General features: G+C 44.1%; 1 protein-coding gene across 2 annotated transcripts in view; it reads left to right on the top strand.

Annotated features, from left to right (window-relative positions):
* Nucleotides 1-17,959, top strand: part of tspan14 (tetraspanin 14) — a 55,540-nt gene that overhangs the window by 35,178 nt on the left and 2,403 nt on the right. For both annotated transcript variants that reach the window (XM_048563640.2, XM_059640340.1), the window contains 4 exons: nucleotides 2,033-2,203; nucleotides 2,726-2,851; nucleotides 16,448-16,498; nucleotides 17,124-17,243. In XM_048563640.2, coding sequence (XP_048419597.1) covers nucleotides 2,033-2,203; nucleotides 2,726-2,851; nucleotides 16,448-16,498; nucleotides 17,124-17,243 — 468 coding nt within the window. The remainder of the gene's footprint in view (nucleotides 1-2,032; nucleotides 2,204-2,725; nucleotides 2,852-16,447; nucleotides 16,499-17,123; nucleotides 17,244-17,959) is intronic.

Raw genomic sequence — 17,959 nt, 5'->3', positions numbered from 1 at the left:
CACAATGATGCCACCCGAAGGTTGCAGGAACAGCAACTCATATTCCGCCTGGGAACCGTGCAGCCTAATGGTATCAATGTGGACTTCACCAGTTTCAAAATCTCCCCTTCCCCTACTGCATCCCTAAACCAGCCCAGTTCGTCCCCTCCCCCCACTGCACCACACAACCAGCCCAGCTCTTCCCCCCCACCCACTGCATCCCAAAACCAGTCCAACCTGTCTCTGCCTCCCTAACCGGTTCTTCCTCTCACCCGTCCCTTCCTCCCACCCCAAGCCGCACCCCCATTTACCTACTAACCTCATCCCACCTCCTTGACCTGTCCGTCTTCCCCGGACTGACCTATCCCCTCCCTACCTCCCCACCTATACTCTCCTCTCCACCTGTCTTCTTTTCTCTCCATCTTCGGTCCGCCAACCCCTCGCTCCCTATTTATTCCAGTTCCCTCTCCCCATCCCCCTCTCTGATGAAGGGTCTAGGCCCAAAACGTCAGCTTTTGTGCTCCTGAGATGCTGCTGGGCCTGCTGTGTTCACCCAGCCTCACATTTTGTTATCTTTGATTCTCCAGCATCTGCAGTTCCCATTATCACTAGAGTAAGAGGTCATAGATTTAAAATAAGGGGCAGGAAATTTAAAACAGATGGAGAAATCACATCTGAAGGATTGTGAAGATGTGGAAATCACTCCCCCAGAAAATCATGGATCCTGAGATATTGAGTAAATTTGAGGAGAAAATGGACAGATTTTCAATTAGTAAGGGCTCGAAGGTTATGGAGAGTAGACAGCAAAGTGGAATTGAGGCTGAGTTAAAATATGCCATGATTGTATTAAGTGGCAAGGCATGCTTGAAGGGCTGAATGGCCTACTCCTGTGCCTAGTTCTTATGTTCTTATCGCAATGTCATTATCTGCCTCTGAGATCCTAGTTTTGCAGAGCTGGAATCCCTTGAACCTGTCAGGCTTATTAACTGCTGCTTTACTCCCAGATAGAGAATTTTGCCATGACTGAGTCCACATGCAGAGTTTGATGAAACATGTGCGATGGACAGGTGTCCATCATACTTGGAAAGGAGAAAATTCACTGAGACCAGATTCAAAGTTTCAGTTTGGAGGTTGTTGGACGTTAAAAGGGCTTGAGGTGACTGAGTTTTTTGCTGAATCCTTAACATGTGAGATTAGAGAGTCATAGAGCTGTACAGCGTGGAAACAGGCCCTTCAGTCCAATTTGTCCACACTGAACAGATATCCTGAATTAATCCAGTCCCTATTTGCCAGCATTTGGCCCATATCCCTCTAATCCCTTCCTGTTCATATACCCTTCCAGATGCCTTCTAAATGTTGTAATTGTACCAGCCTCCACCACTTCCTCTGGCAGCTCATTCCACAGACACACATCCTCTGTGTGAAACTGTTGCCCCTCAGATCCCTTTTAAATCTTTCCCCTCTCACCCTAAACCTATGCCCTCTAATTTTGGTCTATCCTGGGGAAAAGACCTTGGCTATTCACTCTATCTATGCCCCTCATGGTTTTATAAACTTCTATAAGGTCATCCCTCAGCCTCACGTTCCAGGAAAAATAGCCCCAGCCTATTCAGCCTCTCTCTCTAGCTCAAACCCTCCAATCTTGGCAATATTCTTGTAAATCTTTCTGAACCTTCTCATATTTTACAACATCGTCCCTAAAGCAGGAAGACCAGAATCGAACCAATATTCCAAAAGTGGCCTAACCACTTCCAATAGCGCCTCAATGTGACCTCCCAACTCAACATATTGACCAATAAAGGCAAGCATACTAATGCGTTCTTTACTATCCTGTCTACCTGGCACTCCGCTTTCAAGGAACTATGAATGTGTATGCCAAGATCTCTTATGGTGACAGAGCTCAGGATTTATTGAGGTGGGACATTGAGAGAAGCCTTGATCATTGTTGGACCAATGAGTTGGACAGAAACAAGGAGCCAGATGAACAACAATTTGCCCAGCTGACATTGTTGATTCTAACTTTCCCCAATTCTCTGGATTTTTGCTTTCATAGTTTTCGGTAATCATTGGAACCATCTTCACAGTGGAACTTGTGGCTGGAATTCTGGCCTTCGTGTTTCAGGACACGGTAAAGGAGCATGTGCAGAAGTTTGTCCAAGACAATATCAGCGCGTATCGTGATGATATAGACCTTCAGAACCTCATCGATGCAGTGCAGAAATATGTACGTGAGCATATTCTGAATCCTTCATTCTCTTGCTGTCAACGGGCAACAAACTGGCATGTTGCTGTTGGAAAATATGCAGCTGCCTATGGGATCATTGCTGTTCTTCTGGGAATGTTCCACATTACATCCACATGTTTGACTTGTTGGTTTCTCTATCTTCAGACTGTGGTGGGTTTGGAACCGAGGGTCCCAATGTTGACTTTTTTAATTCATTCAGGAATCATGGGCATTGCTGGCAGGCCCAGTATTTATTGCCCATCGCTAGCTGCTCTTGAGAAGGTGGTGATGAGCTGCCTTCTTGAACCACTGCAGTCCATGTGTGGGGTTAATGGGGTTTTGGACACCAGAAGATTGCAGTATGATGCAGTTAGCCCTCCAAAGTGCTAGTCTTGGGTATTGAAAAATTTCCTGTTTGGCTTTGCTTTGCCCCTGTGATGCTGTTCAATCCTGTATCACCTCCCTTCATTTATTTCTCTCTCACTCTTTCTCTCTCTGCCTCCCCTGATCCAACACTTTCAGATGCAGTGTTGTGGGGCTGCTGACCCTAATGACTGGAACAGAAATGTTTACTTCAACTGTTCAAAGGAAAACACCAGCCGGGAGCGATGTGGTGTCCCCTTTTCTTGCTGCTTGCCCGACCCAGCTGTAAGTAGTCATAATAGCAATGTTGATAAATCCTCAATCATTGGGAGCATTTGCAACCTTTTCCTATTTTAATCATCTAAAGATTATACCCATATAGTGCAATCATGGGAATGATGGGAGAAACAAACAAACAGGGAGCTCTTGAGTAAGGGACAGACTGACAAAGAGGCAGAAGCAGGTCAGATGATTGACTATGACAGTAAACATGAAGGCGTGAAATCTAGAATAAAGATTTGGGAGGGATATAGGTATGGAGAGGGTGAGATAAGCTTTAGAATAGTTTGATGTAACACAGCAAAGCACATACCTTTCAGCTCAAGGTTCCTTTCCTCTCCACCTCTCAAAGGACAATCACCACAAAGCACTTCCGAAAGAAGCAAACTCTACATTGTACCCAACCTCGCACAGGCTGTACCTTTTTCTGAAAATCAATAAACAGATCCATCATTTCAGTCTGTTCTTACCCCGCTGAACATACCTCTCCCTATCTTGACTGTATTTCCACCCCCCACCCCTTGTTCGGACTCTGTTGGGATTCATAGAGTAATACAGCATGGAAACAGGCCCTTCAGCTCAAACTGTACATCTTTTCCACAGTTTCTGGTCCTGGCTGCCATGTCTTTCCCTTGGATGTGCAATACATCCAGACCTCATCAGGATGGTCTGAAGACTCTTCTTCTCCAAAATGAGGCCTGAACAGTCCCCATCCATAATTCTTACACTACCCTGGCCAAGTTCAACCTTGCTTTAAACAAATTATCCTTTAACACCTTTCACTTCCTTGAAGTCAAAGGTGTGGCCATGGGCTACAGTTATCTCTGTCCCTGTGGGAAATGAGAAACATTCCTTGTTACAGTGTCATAAAGTCCTACAGCACAGAAACAGACCCATCAGTCCAACCACTGCATGCCTACCATAATCCCAAACTAAACTAGTCCCACCTGCCTGTGCTTGGCCCATATCTCTCCAAATATTTCGTTTTCATGTACTCATCCAAATGTCTTGTGAATTTTGTAACTGGACCTGCATCCACCACTTCCTCTGGAAGTTCATCCCACATACGAGCGACACTGTGCAAAAAAAATTGTCCACCATCTCTCTTCTAAATCTTTCTCCTCTCACCTTAAAAATATGCCCATGGTCTTGAAATTCCCTGCCATTCACCTTATCGATACTCCTCATTATTTTATAAACCTCAATAAGGTCACCTGTCTACCTCCTGCGCTCCAGTGAAAAAGTCCCAGCTTATCTAGCCGCTCCTTGTATATCAAACCCTCCATTCCCAGCAATGTCCTAGTAAATCTCTTCTGAAACTTCTCCAGCTTAATAATATCCTTATTGTTTATTCCAATCCTATTCAGACTCCCTAAAACAACTCTTTCTGTGATACATCAATGATCAATGCTGCTTCCTATTCTTGTCTCGAATTGGAAAACTTAATCAATTTTGCTTTCAGTTTCCATTACAAAATCACCAACTCCAAGTTGCTTCGACCATACTTGCTCTCACTGATTCCGACAAGGAATGCCTTTCTCGCAGTTTCTCTGCGTATTCCTCCTAGAGGAATGATAGGGTTCCTCTTGTCCTTAATTTCCATCCAATCTGTAATCAAAACCACCTCCAGAGGATGCCACCACCAAAATATCTTCCCCGCCCCTCCATTCTGCAGGGATAATGCCCTCTGCTACTCCCTGGTCCACTCCTTTATCACTCCTAAACACTTCCCATGCCGCCCCAGAAGGTAAGTAACACTAGCCCTTTCATTTCCTCCATCTTCACCACCCAATGCCAAAACACACCTTCCCCATGAAGCGACATTTCACTTGTACTGCGTTCAGTCTTTTTTCATTCATTCACGGGATGAGGGTGTCACTGGCTAGGGCAGCATTTATTGCCCATTCTAGAGGGAAGTTAACAGTCATACACATTGCTGTGGTTTTGGAGTCACATGGCAACCAAACTAGGTAAAGTGGCAAAACTTTCCAGAAGGATACTAGTGAACCACTTTGGTTTTTCTGACAATCAATAATGATTTCATGGTCATCATCAGACTCTTAATTCCAGATTGTTTAAATTGAATTCAAATTCCGCGATTTGCTGTGGCAGGATTTGAGCCCAGGTCCCCAAAACATTACCTGGGTCACTGGATTAACAGTCCAGCAACTTTGCATCAGAATCCGTCCACTGCATTTGCTGCTCACAATATAGTCTTCCTTTAAACTGAAGAGGCTAGACTGGGTGAACATGCCGTCCTCCTTCAAGAATGACCTGACCAATCCTACTACAGTGTTCCAACAAGGCTCAACACAAAACGGAGGAACAATCCCAAATTTTCTGCTTAGACACTTTTCAGCTTCTGGGACCCATACGGAGTTCCACAGGTTTGCAGTATGTTTTCGGTCTTCCATTGTTCCAAATCCACTACCCTCCCTGGCTGAGTTCTGTTTGTGCCATGTTGACTTTGCTGTCCTCTGTGACAGAGGATCCATTTTCACCCTTCCACACCTATCATTTACGACTATTTTGCATCTCTACCACTCCTTTAGAAACATAGAACACTACAACACAATGCAGGCCCTTCGGTCCTCGATGTTGCACTGACCTGTGAAACCAAACTGAAGCCCATCTAACCTTCACTATTCCATTATCATCCATATGTTTACCCAATGACCACTTAAATGCCCTTAAAGTTGGCGAGTCTACTACTGTTGTAGACAGGGCATTCCACGCCCTTACTACTCTCTGAGTAAGGAACCTACCTCTGACATCTGTCCTATACCTATCATCCCTCAATTTAAAGCTATGTCCCATCATGCTAGCCATCTCCATCTGAGGAAAATGGATCTCACTGTCCACCCTATCTAATCCTCTGATCATCTTGTATGTCTCCGTTAGGTCACCTCATAACCTTCTTCTCTCTAACGAAAACAGCCTCAAGTCCCTCAGCCTTTCCTCATAAGACCTTCCCTCCATACCAGGCAACATCCTGGTAAATTTCCTCTGCACCCTTTCCAATGCTTCCACATCCTTCCTATAAGCTGCCACCAGAACTGTACACAATACTCCAATTGCGGCTGCGCCAGAGTTTTGTACAGCTGCAACATGACCTCATGGCTCCAAAACTCAATCCCTCTACCAATAAAACCTAATACACTGTACGCCTTCTTAACCACCCTATCAACCTGGGTGGCAACTTTCAGGGTTCTAAGCACATGGACACTGAGATCGCTCTGCTCATCCACACTACCAAGAATCTTACCATTAGCCCAGTACTCTGTATTCCTGTTACCATCTAAAGCACTCCCTTTGCTTTTTACCCTGAGCATCCTCACCCTCTGTCCCATTCTATCCTCCTCTCCCTGTGTCATCAGCCTAAATACTACCATTTTCAGTTCTGAAGAATTCAAATTGGAGTCAAAACAATAATTCTTTCCGCATAGATTCTGTCAGACCTGCTGCAATTCTTCAGTATTCCCTGTTTTTATTTCAGATTTCCAGTGTTTGAAGTATTTTACCTACGTTCACATTGGATGCTTATTGCTGCAAAATCTGAGACAGCAATCAGTGGTTATCACCGCTGCCTCATAGAGCCAGGGAACCAGGTTCAATTCCAGCCTTGGGCGACTGTCTGTGTGGAGTTTGCACTTTCGCCCTGTGTCTGCGTGGGTTTCCTCCGGGTGCTCTGGAATTTCTCATGGCGGTGTAATTTCTTCAAATGCCAAAATGGCTACCAGCGCATACAGAGATGGGGCTGGTAATATCAGCCTTCTATGGCAGCCTTCGGGATACTTCCACACCTACATGCAGTAATGTCATTGCTAACATCAAAACAGGATTGTTAATACTACACTGTTAATGTGTTTGTACTGGAGCAATGGGGGAAATTAACCATCTCTGACAGGGGAAGGCAGAAAAGTGTTGGCTAAAGACACTTCGTGGTTAATTCATTAAAGTATTCGTATTGTGCATTTTTCAGATTATGGTTGAAATATCTTTGGCCCGTTGGATCAGAATTAGGACAAGTCTTTTTGGAGGTAGTCGAATGTCTTTGGTTGTGACTCCCCAGTTGTGTAACTGGAGTATTGTCTCAAAGTTATTTGCTAAATAATTGATGTTAAATCTAACATGCCTTTAGCGTAGCTTCAGGTCACAGGCTTTTATAAAATCTCCCATCACTTTTGAATGATATCGGCTTCCTAGTTATGTGCTCGTTCTGCCACCTAGAGGCAGTGTTTGAACCATTGGCAGCTTCCTGTTCACTTCCACTCTTCATAAAACAGCAAAGAACCAACATTAGAGTCACAGCCCTCCGTAAGACATAGGAGCAGAATAGGCCACTCAGTCTGTCAATCTGTTCCACCAATGAGATCATAGCTGTTCTGATAATCCTCAACTCCACTTTCCTGCTCTTCCCATAAACCTTACTGATTAAAAATATATTTATCTCAATGTTGAATATACTTAATGACAGCCTCAACAGCCCTCTGTGGTAAAGAATCCCAAAGATTCACTGTCCTCTGAATGAAGAATTTTTTCCTCATCTATCTTAAATGGGCAACCCCTTTATTCTGAGGTTATACCTTCTGGTCCTAGACTCACCCACAGGGGCACACAACCTTTCCACAGCTACTGCGCAAATCCCTAACAATATTGTATGTTTCAATAAAGTCATTTCTCATTCTTCTAAACTCTCATGAGAACAGCCCCAATCTCTCAACTTCTCCTCATAAGACAGTCCCTCTGTTGCTGGGATCAGTCGATTGAACTTTCCTGTAGTTGCCTTCAAAACAACTATACCTTTCTTAAGATAAGAGGCCAGAAACTGTTCACTGTATTCCAAATGTCGTCTGCTTGCCTATTATTCACTGAACTTGGATACTGGCTTTTCTTGATTCATTGATTCATTCATTGCACAGGGATTTGATCACCCATGAAGGGCTATCTGCCACATCCTGGGGCTTCTCATACTCAGGGCTTCTGTGCTGTCCAGACTGGCCACTCTGCTCTCTAGCAGCTGTGATCATGCTGTGTGTTTTCTTACTCATCATCCAGACACTGCCAGACCTAGAGACACTCCCTTTCTGCCTCCTTGTGCCCAGACTACAGCCTGTTCCTCCAGCGTTCCTCACTGTGCCTAGCCTGCAGCTCACTGAGGACATTACTCTCTCCCCTAAAGGAAGCCGTAAGTTCCAATATCTTCACTTCCCCTGGTCTTCTTCCCCCAGCTCCACAATCACAATCGCCAGCTGGGGAAGTGGGATAGCTACTGCAGAAACTGGGGAAACGGGGTTGGGCTGAGTCAGGGAGACAGTTGGACTTCCTGTAATAGAAGGAAATGGACAGTAAACGTTCAAACAAGGCAGTATATCTGTGAGTTACAAGGCGAGCTAGCTCAGGTGAATTGAAATCAAAACTTTTCAGGCAAAGCAGTATTTGAATAATGGGAGGCCTTTACAATCAGATGATTCAGGTGCAGAATAAGCATATTCCAATCAGGGGGAACAGAAAGATATCCAGGACTAGAGGTCTCTGAATGATTGAAGATGTTGAGATTAAAATAAGATATTAAAAGTAGGTTTGTGACCTTCACATTACAATTGAGAGTCAGACCTGATCTAGAAAATGTAGAGAAGATCACCAAAGAAGACATGGGAGAATAGATTGTTGATTAATGTAAAAAAAAATTGACAATTTGTTTTGCATGATCCAATCAGAATGTTGAAATAACTCCATGAAGGCATCCCATCACCCTTTATTTACACATGCATAGTAAATGACACTGAGCCAGCTAGCACAGATCTGGCTCCTGGAGTGAGCAGAACCCCTGACACTCTTGGTTATATCTGCCAGGCAGGGCTCCCTGATTGGACCAGATTGGAGATATTAATCAGGGAACTCATATTCTATGAAGTCCACCTGGCTGACCTTGCTGCAGTCACTACAGATGTGTCCAAGTTTCCTGAGTGACATGGCTATCGAGTGATGGAAAATTGCAAAAGTTACAACACCACTTAAAAGAGGGATCATTCTCGCAGTTATAGACAAGTCATCATAATGTAGGTGGTGGCGAATCCTTTAAAATCAAAAGGCTAGGCCAAAAATAATTATCATTTAAATTATCAGGTTGATAAATGAAAGCCAAGATAAGAACATAGGAACAAAAGTAGGCCTTTCACCCCCTCTAGCCTGTTCCACCACTGAGTGACATCATAGCTGATTTGTGGTCTAACTCCATAGACCTGCTTTTGCCCCACATCTCTTAATACCTTTGTATAACTAAAATGCATATGTCTCAGATTTAAAATTTACAACGGATCCTGCATCCGCTGCCAGCAGAGAGTTCCAAGCCTCTACCACCCATTGCGCATAGTTATTCCTAAGATCTCTACCAAATGGTCTGGTACTAGTTTTAGATCATGCTTCCAGCTCTAGAATCCCCAAGCAATTGAAATACTTTGTTTACCCTATCTTTTCACGTTAATATATTGAAGACTTCAATCAGATCATCCCTTAATCTTCTAAAGTCTAGAGAAGACCTAAATTGTACTACTAATCAAATTCTAGAATTCTTGAAGACCTACATTGTACTCCTCTAGGATCTTCCTTCTGAAGGTTAGGTGCCCAGATCTGCTCACAGTAACTCCCAAGTGGGGTCTAACGAGGGTTTTGTATATCTGCAGCATAACATCTGCATGCCTATACTCCAGTCCTCTAGATATAAATGTTAGCATTCCATTTGCTGTCTTGATTATTTTCTGCACCTGATCCTGGGATTTTAAACATCTATGTATCTGAACTCCCAAGTATTTTTGGATATCCACTGTATTTAATGTCTGGAAAATACCATGATCTATCCTTTTTTGGTACAAAATAATATATTGAAATCCATCTGCTACACTTTTGCCCATTCACCTAGTCTTTCAATATCTTTTTGTAATGTCATGCTATCATCTACACAGTCTACAATACTGCCTAACTTTATGTCATCAACAAATGTGGATGTATGACCTTCTGTGCCAAGTTGGTAATAGATAACATGAATAACTTAGGCCCAGCACAGACCCTTGCTGGACATCATTGGTCACATCCTGCCAATTTGAGTGCCTACCAAGTATAGCTACTTTCTGTCACCTGCCACTCAACCAATTTCCCGGCCACGTCAGTAATTTGCCCTCAGTTCCATATGCTTCTGTTTCAGTTAACAGCATCTTATGTGGATCTTTATCAAATGTCTTCAGGAAGTCTTTAGAAACAACATCCATAGACATTCCCCTGTTCATTACCTTAGTCACCCCTTCAAAAAAATTCAATGGTGTTTTTGTCATGCGTGATCTATCTGAATGAATCCATGCTGGCTCTTGTGATTCACTAAAAATTTTCAAGGTATTCACTTACCCCATTCTCGATTATAGACTTCAACAATTTCCCCACCACAGATCTTAGGCTAACTGGTCTGTAATTCCCTGGATTTCCTCCTCCTTAAAAAGAAGATTGACGTGCAATTTTCCAATCCAGAGAGATGACTCCTCGATCTAGGGGACTCTGAAAAATTACAGTTATGGCGTCTATAATGTGCTCCCAAAACTTCCGTTTACACTGCCAGATAGAAACCATCAGGCGTTGGTGATTTGTCATTCTTTGGTTCCATTAATTTCATCATTACTGATGTTCTACTCACATTAGCTTCATTCAGCACTAGTGCCCGATTCACTACTTCCAGCAAATTTTCTCTTTCTTCCGTAAATACTGACGCAAAGTAATTATTCAACATGTTTGCCATTTCTACATAGTCATTGACAATATACCCACTTTCTGTCTTTTGTGAGCCAACATTACTCATGATCACCCACTTTCCCTTTATGCAACCATAACATTTCTTCTTATTGATTTTGATGTACCTTGCTGATTTTTATGGAAAGTATTGCTTTTCCCTCTCAGGAGTCTAAACTAGTTTTGTGTTATGTTGAATGTTTCTTTAAACATCCCCTACTGTTCTTCAGTTCTTTTACCTATTAGCAGATTTTCCCAGTTCATTGTGGACAGTCCCTGCCTTGGCTCATTAAAATCGGTAGCTGGTTTGAGTTTTTGAATTTCAAACACTGCATTGAATTTTTCCATAACTACCCTAAAACTAACAGTGTTATGATCACTATTCCAAAGTGCTCCCCCTACTGGCACTTCTGTCACTTGACCGGCCTTATTTCCCAAGAGAAGGTCAAGTTTTGTTTCTTCTCTAATAGGAACATTTACACAGTGATAAAGAAAATTTTCTTGAACACATTTAACAACTTGTTCACTATTCAAAACATTGACTGGGGCTTCCATAGAGTTAATGTTATTTGATAAATATTCATGCACAATTGGGTTACTAATCAAATCCAGCTAATTACTCATTACTAACTCCAATATTGCTTGTCCTCTTGTTCCATCAAGAACATAGTGCTGTAGGAAACTATCCCAAACACACTCCAGAAATGCACTGCCTTTCCGACAGGTGCTTGTCTGCCTTTCTCAATCAACATTAAAGTCAAAATCTCCCATCAATGCTACTCTGGCTTTGCTACACATACCCAATTTCTGCACTTGTACAATTTAACCCTTCAGAGCTGCTACCAGGGGCCCTTCACACAACATCTGTTAGGTTTTAGATATTTTATTGTTCCTCAGTTCTAACCAGACAGTCTCCACTTAATGCTTTCCTCTCATTATATCCTACCTCACCATTGAAGTAGCTTAGATTAGCCTAGATTCCCTACAGTGTGGAAACAGGCCCTTTGGCCCAACAAGTCCACACTGCCCTCGAAGCATCCCACCCAGAGTCATCCCCCTATAACCCACACACCCCTGAACACTATGGGCAATTTAGAACAAAGAACAAAGAAAATTACAGCACAGGAACAGGCCCTTCAGCCCTCCAAGCCAGCGCCGATCGAGATCCTCTGTCTAACCTGTCATCTATTTTCTAAGGGTCTGTGTCCATTTGCTCCCCGCCCATCCATGTACCTGTCCAGATATGTCTTAAAAGACGCTAACGTGTCTACGTCTACCACCTCCGCTGGCAACGCGTTCCAGGCACCCACCACCCTCTGCGTAAAGAACTTTACACGCATATCTCCCTTAAACTTGCCTCCTCTCACTTTGAACTCATGACCCCTAGTAATTGAGTCCCCAACTCTGGGGGAAAAGCTTCTTGCTATCCACCCTATCTATACCCCTCATGATTTTGTAGATCTCAATCAGGTCCCCCCTCAATCTCCGTCTTTCTAATGAAAATAATCCTAATCTACTCAACCTCTCTTCATAGCCAGCACTCTCCATACCAGGCAACATCCTGGCAAATCTCCTCTGCACCCTCTCCAAAGCATCCACATCCTTTTGGTAATTTGTGACCAGAACTGTACACAGTACTCTAAATGTGGCCGAACCAAAGTGTAACATGACCTGCCAACTCTTGTACTCACTAATCCATCCAATGAAGGAAAACATGCCATATGCCTTCTTAAACACTCTGTTGACCTGCGTTGTCACCTTCAGGGAACAATGGACCTGAACACCCAGATCTCTCTGTTCATCAATTTTCCCTAGGACTTTTCCATTTACTGTATAGTTCGCCCTTGAATTAGATCTTCCAAAATGCATCACCACATATTTGCCCAGATCGAACTCCATCTGCCATTTATCTGCCCAACTCTCCAGTCTATCTATACTCTGCTGTATGTGGCGTGGCCGATCCACCTAACCTGCACATCTTTGGACTGTGGGAGGAAACCGGAGCACCCAGAGGAAACCCACGCAAACACGGGGAGAATGTGCAAACTCCACACAGACAGTTAACCAAGTCTGGAATTGAACCCGGGCCCCTGGCGCTGTGAGGCTGCAGTGCCAACCACTGAGCCACCGTGCTACCCTAAGTAGTTTTGTTTCAAATCAGTAAGGCTAGCTCAACCCTTCTGCCACTTTCCCTGTCTGTCCTGTAAATTGTATTTATTTCCCAGTCCTGACCATCTTATAGCTGTGCCTCAGTAATATTCATAACTTGAATTTGTGCCTCCAACTCACTTAATTTACTCTTTACACTGTATGCATTTGTTGACAGAACTCTTATTTGGGTCATACACTGTAACCCATCCCTCAGCACAGATACTTTATTCATCTGTTTACTGTTTCTCTCTTCTGGTTGAATCAATACACTTCTAGTTTTGCCATGAGTTGCCACACTGGAAGTGGGATTCATGACTGTAATGTTATTTCCTGTCCTGTTACTTGATCTTAAAGCTGTATTCACTTCCTTGAGCCTTAGCTCCCCACCCCCACCAAAACAAACCACCCTCATTAGCCTTTCCTCTATGCCACTGGCCCCAGATCAATTCAGGTGGTACCTTCCCCGAAGATACTGTTCCCTTCTATCCCAATAAATGGAACCCCTCTTTCCTACACCATCTTTTACCACATTTGCTTCCTTGATCTTTTGATTTTTATGCTAATTTGCACATGGGTCAGGTAATAATGCAGAGCTTATAATCCTTGAGATCCCTTTCTTTAATTTTGTTCCTAATTCCTGGTATTCTCCAAACAGGACCTTTTGCTACTGATGCCAATGTTGTTTGTCCCAACATTGACCACAACAACTGGATACTTCCCCTCCCACTCCAATATCCTTTCATGCCAGTTGGAGATCTCCCCTACCTTGACACCAGGCAGGCAATACACCATTTGGGGCTCTCAATCTTGCTTACAAAAGTTGCTTGTCTGTCCCCCTTATTCTGGAATCCACCATTGTTTTTGCTCCCCCCACTTGGGTGATCTCCTGTACCACAGTGGTTAGTTTTCCCGTTCTCCCTACAGGCCTTTTCCTCATCCACGCAGGGACCAAATACCTCGCACCTGAAAACAAAAATGCTGGCGATCACAGCAGGTCAAGCAGCATCCATGGAGAGAGAGCAAGCTAGTGTTTCAAGTCTAGATAACTCGTCATCAGAGTTGATGTGAAGTGTGGAGGGAACAGCGTTTATGAAATAATGGGATCATGGGCGTATGGAGTACCGAGGGAAAAAGGATGTCGATAATTCAGATTTAGAGATCAGAATGTGAGGGTGGCAGAACAATTGTGTGTCTAACTGTCAGACTGGAAAGAACAGACAATTCCACTGGGATGGAGAGAGAGGATGTAGTGACACAGAATGTAGTAAGTAAAGCCAAAAGAAAGAGAAGGAATGGGAGTAGCTCACAATTTGAAGGTGATGAATTCAACATTAAGTCCAGAAGATTTGAGGTGCTGTGTCTGAAAATAAGACGTTATTCTTCCAGTTTGCACTGTGATTTGCTGGGGCACTGCAGCATGCCAAGGACAGACAAGTGGGAATGTGAGCAGAACGCTGTGTTAAAATGACCGGCTTTGGAGAGGTCGTGGTCATGCTTGCACACGGACAGGAGGGTGTTCTGCAAAGCGGCTATCCAGTTTGTATTTCCGATGTAGAGTCGGCCACATCGGATGCAGCAAATACAATACGCAAGATTGGAGGAGGTACAGGTGAAATGCTGCTGCAGGTGAAAAAGAGAAACAGCCAGACAGACAGAGAAACACACAGAGACATGCAGACAGAGAAACGTAGAGAGCGACAGAAAAACAGAGTCTCAGAGACAGAAAGAAAGAGGGACACGAGTAAGATAGAGAAGGGAGAGACAGACAGAGAGAGATAGAGATAGAGAATGAGTGTCTAGTGGTTTCTACCCATACTGTTTACCCACACTCTGTTTACCACCCAAGAGCCAGAGAGGCCCCCCACCCCATCCTCACCACCACCACTGGTAGAACAATGCAGCTACATAAACACAACTCACAGTGATACGTTTTAAAAGTGTATCAACTCCTTCCATGGTTCTGAGTTGGAGGGGAAGGGAGGAGTAGAAGCCGGTTCCTGTGATTTATAGTTTATGTAATAGCATCGTAGAGTCATACAGCACTGTAACAGGCCCTTTGGCCCAACTTGTCCATGCTGACCAGCCTTTGTAAATTTAGTTGGTCCCATTTGTCTGCCTTTGGCCCATATTCCTCTAAATCTTTCCTATCCATAAGAACATAGTAATTAGGAGCAGGAGTTCAGCCCTTCAAGTCCACTCTGTCAAGTATCCATGTACCTATCCAAATGTCTTTTAAATGTTGGAATTGTATCTGGCTCTACCACTTCATCTGGCAACTGATTCCATATACGCACCACGCCTCAGTGTAAAAAACGTTGAATCCTGTTGAATCCACTCCTACCTTAAACCCCTGCCCTCTTTCTCCATGTTGGACCACAATCCAAATAAAAGAAAGAGTCAAATTTCAAAGAAGACAGAAGAATCAGAAATTAAGTAAACATTGAGAAGGATAGTTCGGAGGATGTGGACAGGCTTCTGAAATGAGTAAAGACACTGGAGAGGAAATGTCATACAGCAGAGTGCGAGATGGCACATTATTGGAGGCAGCAGGAGGAGAGGCAGTGTTTAAGATACAATGCTGCAATTTTACATGCAGTGAAGGTGTTGGGGGTTTAGGTATACAAATAATTAAAAATTGTAGGTCAGATTGAGAACCTTGTTAAATTTAAGCCAATGTCGTGCCGGCTTTTTGTTAGTTATCAAGAGGGCTATGCTATGAAAGTAGGGAAGTTATGATAAACCTATTATAAATCATCAGGAAGGCCTCAGCTAACGTAGTTCTGTTGTGGGCACCAGATCTCAGGAAGGATGGCCTGAGCTGAAAGTGTAAAGCAGATTTGTCAGAACCACAGTGATGTGTTGAAGCAGGGGTTCTCCTTCTCGAAGCAGCGATAGTTAAGAAGGGAGCTAAAAAGGAATGAGAAAAAAGAGAGGACAGAGTGAGGTATTGATTACCAAAACCTGTTGAAATATGCAAATCTTAGTGGAACTGAAGATTGACTAATAGGAAAATAACTTTCTCAACAAGACAGAACTTGACAGTCAGCACTTTTAGGAGAGCAGAGTGACCTGTACCATTGCAGATGCAGTAACAATTGTCCCTTGGAGCAATGGCCACTCTTTATGATAGTTGTAAGAGTGATGGTCACTCTCCACAGGGTGTGGCAGTGATGGTCAGTCTGTTGTACTGTGAGCAGGGAAATGACTGTCACTGTGTGGGGTATGGGAATGATGGTCACTGTTTACGTTCGGTGTAAGAGTGATGGCCACTTTCCACTGGGTGTGGTAGTGGTCAGTGTTGTAGAGTGAGTGATGGTCACTCTGTACTGTGGGTGTGGGAATGACCATCGCTGTTTGCAGTGGGTATAGGAATGATGATCATTCTACACTAGGTGTGGCAGTGATAGTCAGTGTTGTACAGTGAGTGATGGTCACTGTGTATAGTGAGTGTGAGAGGATGGGCACTCTGTGAAGTGTGTGTAGATATGATGACTACTGTATACAGTGGGTGTAGGAATGACTATCACTCTGTGCAGTGGGTGTACTTATGATGGTCACTCTTTACGATAAGTATGGAAGTGAGGGCACTCTGTTGAGAGTGTACTGGTTGTGGGTGTGACAGAGATATTGTGCAGGTATAAGCAGACTGGAATAAAATTTATTTTTCTTTTGCAGCAAAATGTTGTGAACACGCAGTGCGGTTATGACATCCGATCCCCAGATAAGGTATAAATCTCAAACTGTTCTTCACCACAGTGCCATGTTGAGAGTTATTCAAGATTATAATGACTTGGTTCCTTTCACAGATAGTGTCACTATTCTCAGTGTTGCATCTCTCAAAAGTGCCTGGTCGCTGTCAGATCCCTCCACTGAATGTGGTTACAATTCTCACAATTCCAGTCTCCTCCTTGTGGAGGCTAAGTTGTGTCAGAGGGGCTGGCAGTAACAGCTCCTGAGCACTGACCTCCCTCGGTGAGTGCAAAGACACAGAATCTGCAAACAAACACTCTGGTCCTCTCACCCATCAACACAACAACACTGTTCATTAAACCCTTCTCACCCAGCTCGAATGAGCCCATGTCCAGCCTCCAGGATCAGGGGAATCTGCTGCCTGTATCCCAACTTCAGGATCAGGGGAACAAGCCCGTATCCTGACGCCACGATGAGGGGACTTGGGAGCAACAGGAGGCGATGGATTATGAGCTGGATCCAGTCACTGAGTATTGAGTGTATTTGCCGTTTGAAGCTGCTGGAATCTGGGAAATTAGGTAGAACAGTCAGGAATGACCTTGGGACAGGAGTTAAGAATGGGATTCAGTTGGCATTAAAACATAACTTTGTCTTTCTCCAGAACACAATTAAAGACAGTCTCGTCATTTACACCAAGGGCTGTATCCAGGCGTTTGAGGACTGGTTACCAAAGAACATCTACTTTGTAGCTGGGGCCTTCCTAGTTATCGCAGCCCTGCAGGTTAGAGTCAATCTTTCCCTTAGCAACTTCTGCACATTACTGACTTTCAGCTCAATGTTTAAACATGTTTACAGGTTCACCGACAAACTCATATAATCCAAAAACACACTAACTCTCACTGGGGTACAGTCCCACGCACACACTGAATGTCACTGGGGTACAGTCCCATACACACTTACTCCAAGTGGAGTACAGTCCCACGTACGCGCTGACTGTCGGTGGGATACAGTCACACACACACTGCCTCTCACTGGGATACAGTCACACACACACTGACTTTCACTGGGGTACAGTCACACACACACTGCCTCTCACTGGGGTACAAAGTCCCACACGCACTGACTTTCACTGGGGTACAGTCACACACACACTGACGCTCACTGGGGTGCAGAGTCCCACACACACTGACTCTCACTGGGGTACAAAGTCCCACACACACTGCCTCTCACTGGGGTACAGTCACACACACACTGCCTCTCACTGGGATACAGTCACACACACACTGACTTTCACTGGGGTACAGTCACACACACACTGCCTCTCACTGGGGTACAAAGTCCCACACGCACTGACTTTCACTGGGGTACAGTCCCACACACACTGACTCTCACTGGGGTACAGTCACACACACACTGACTCTCACTGGGGTACGGCCCCACACACACACTGACTGTCACTAGTGCACAGTCACACACACACTGTTGCACTGTTGGGCA

This window comes from Stegostoma tigrinum, chromosome 37 (genome assembly GCF_030684315.1).
Source record: "Stegostoma tigrinum isolate sSteTig4 chromosome 37, sSteTig4.hap1, whole genome shotgun sequence".
Taxonomy (NCBI): Eukaryota; Metazoa; Chordata; class Chondrichthyes; order Orectolobiformes; family Stegostomatidae; genus Stegostoma; species Stegostoma tigrinum.
This window is presented reverse-complemented; position numbering and strand designations above follow the sequence as displayed.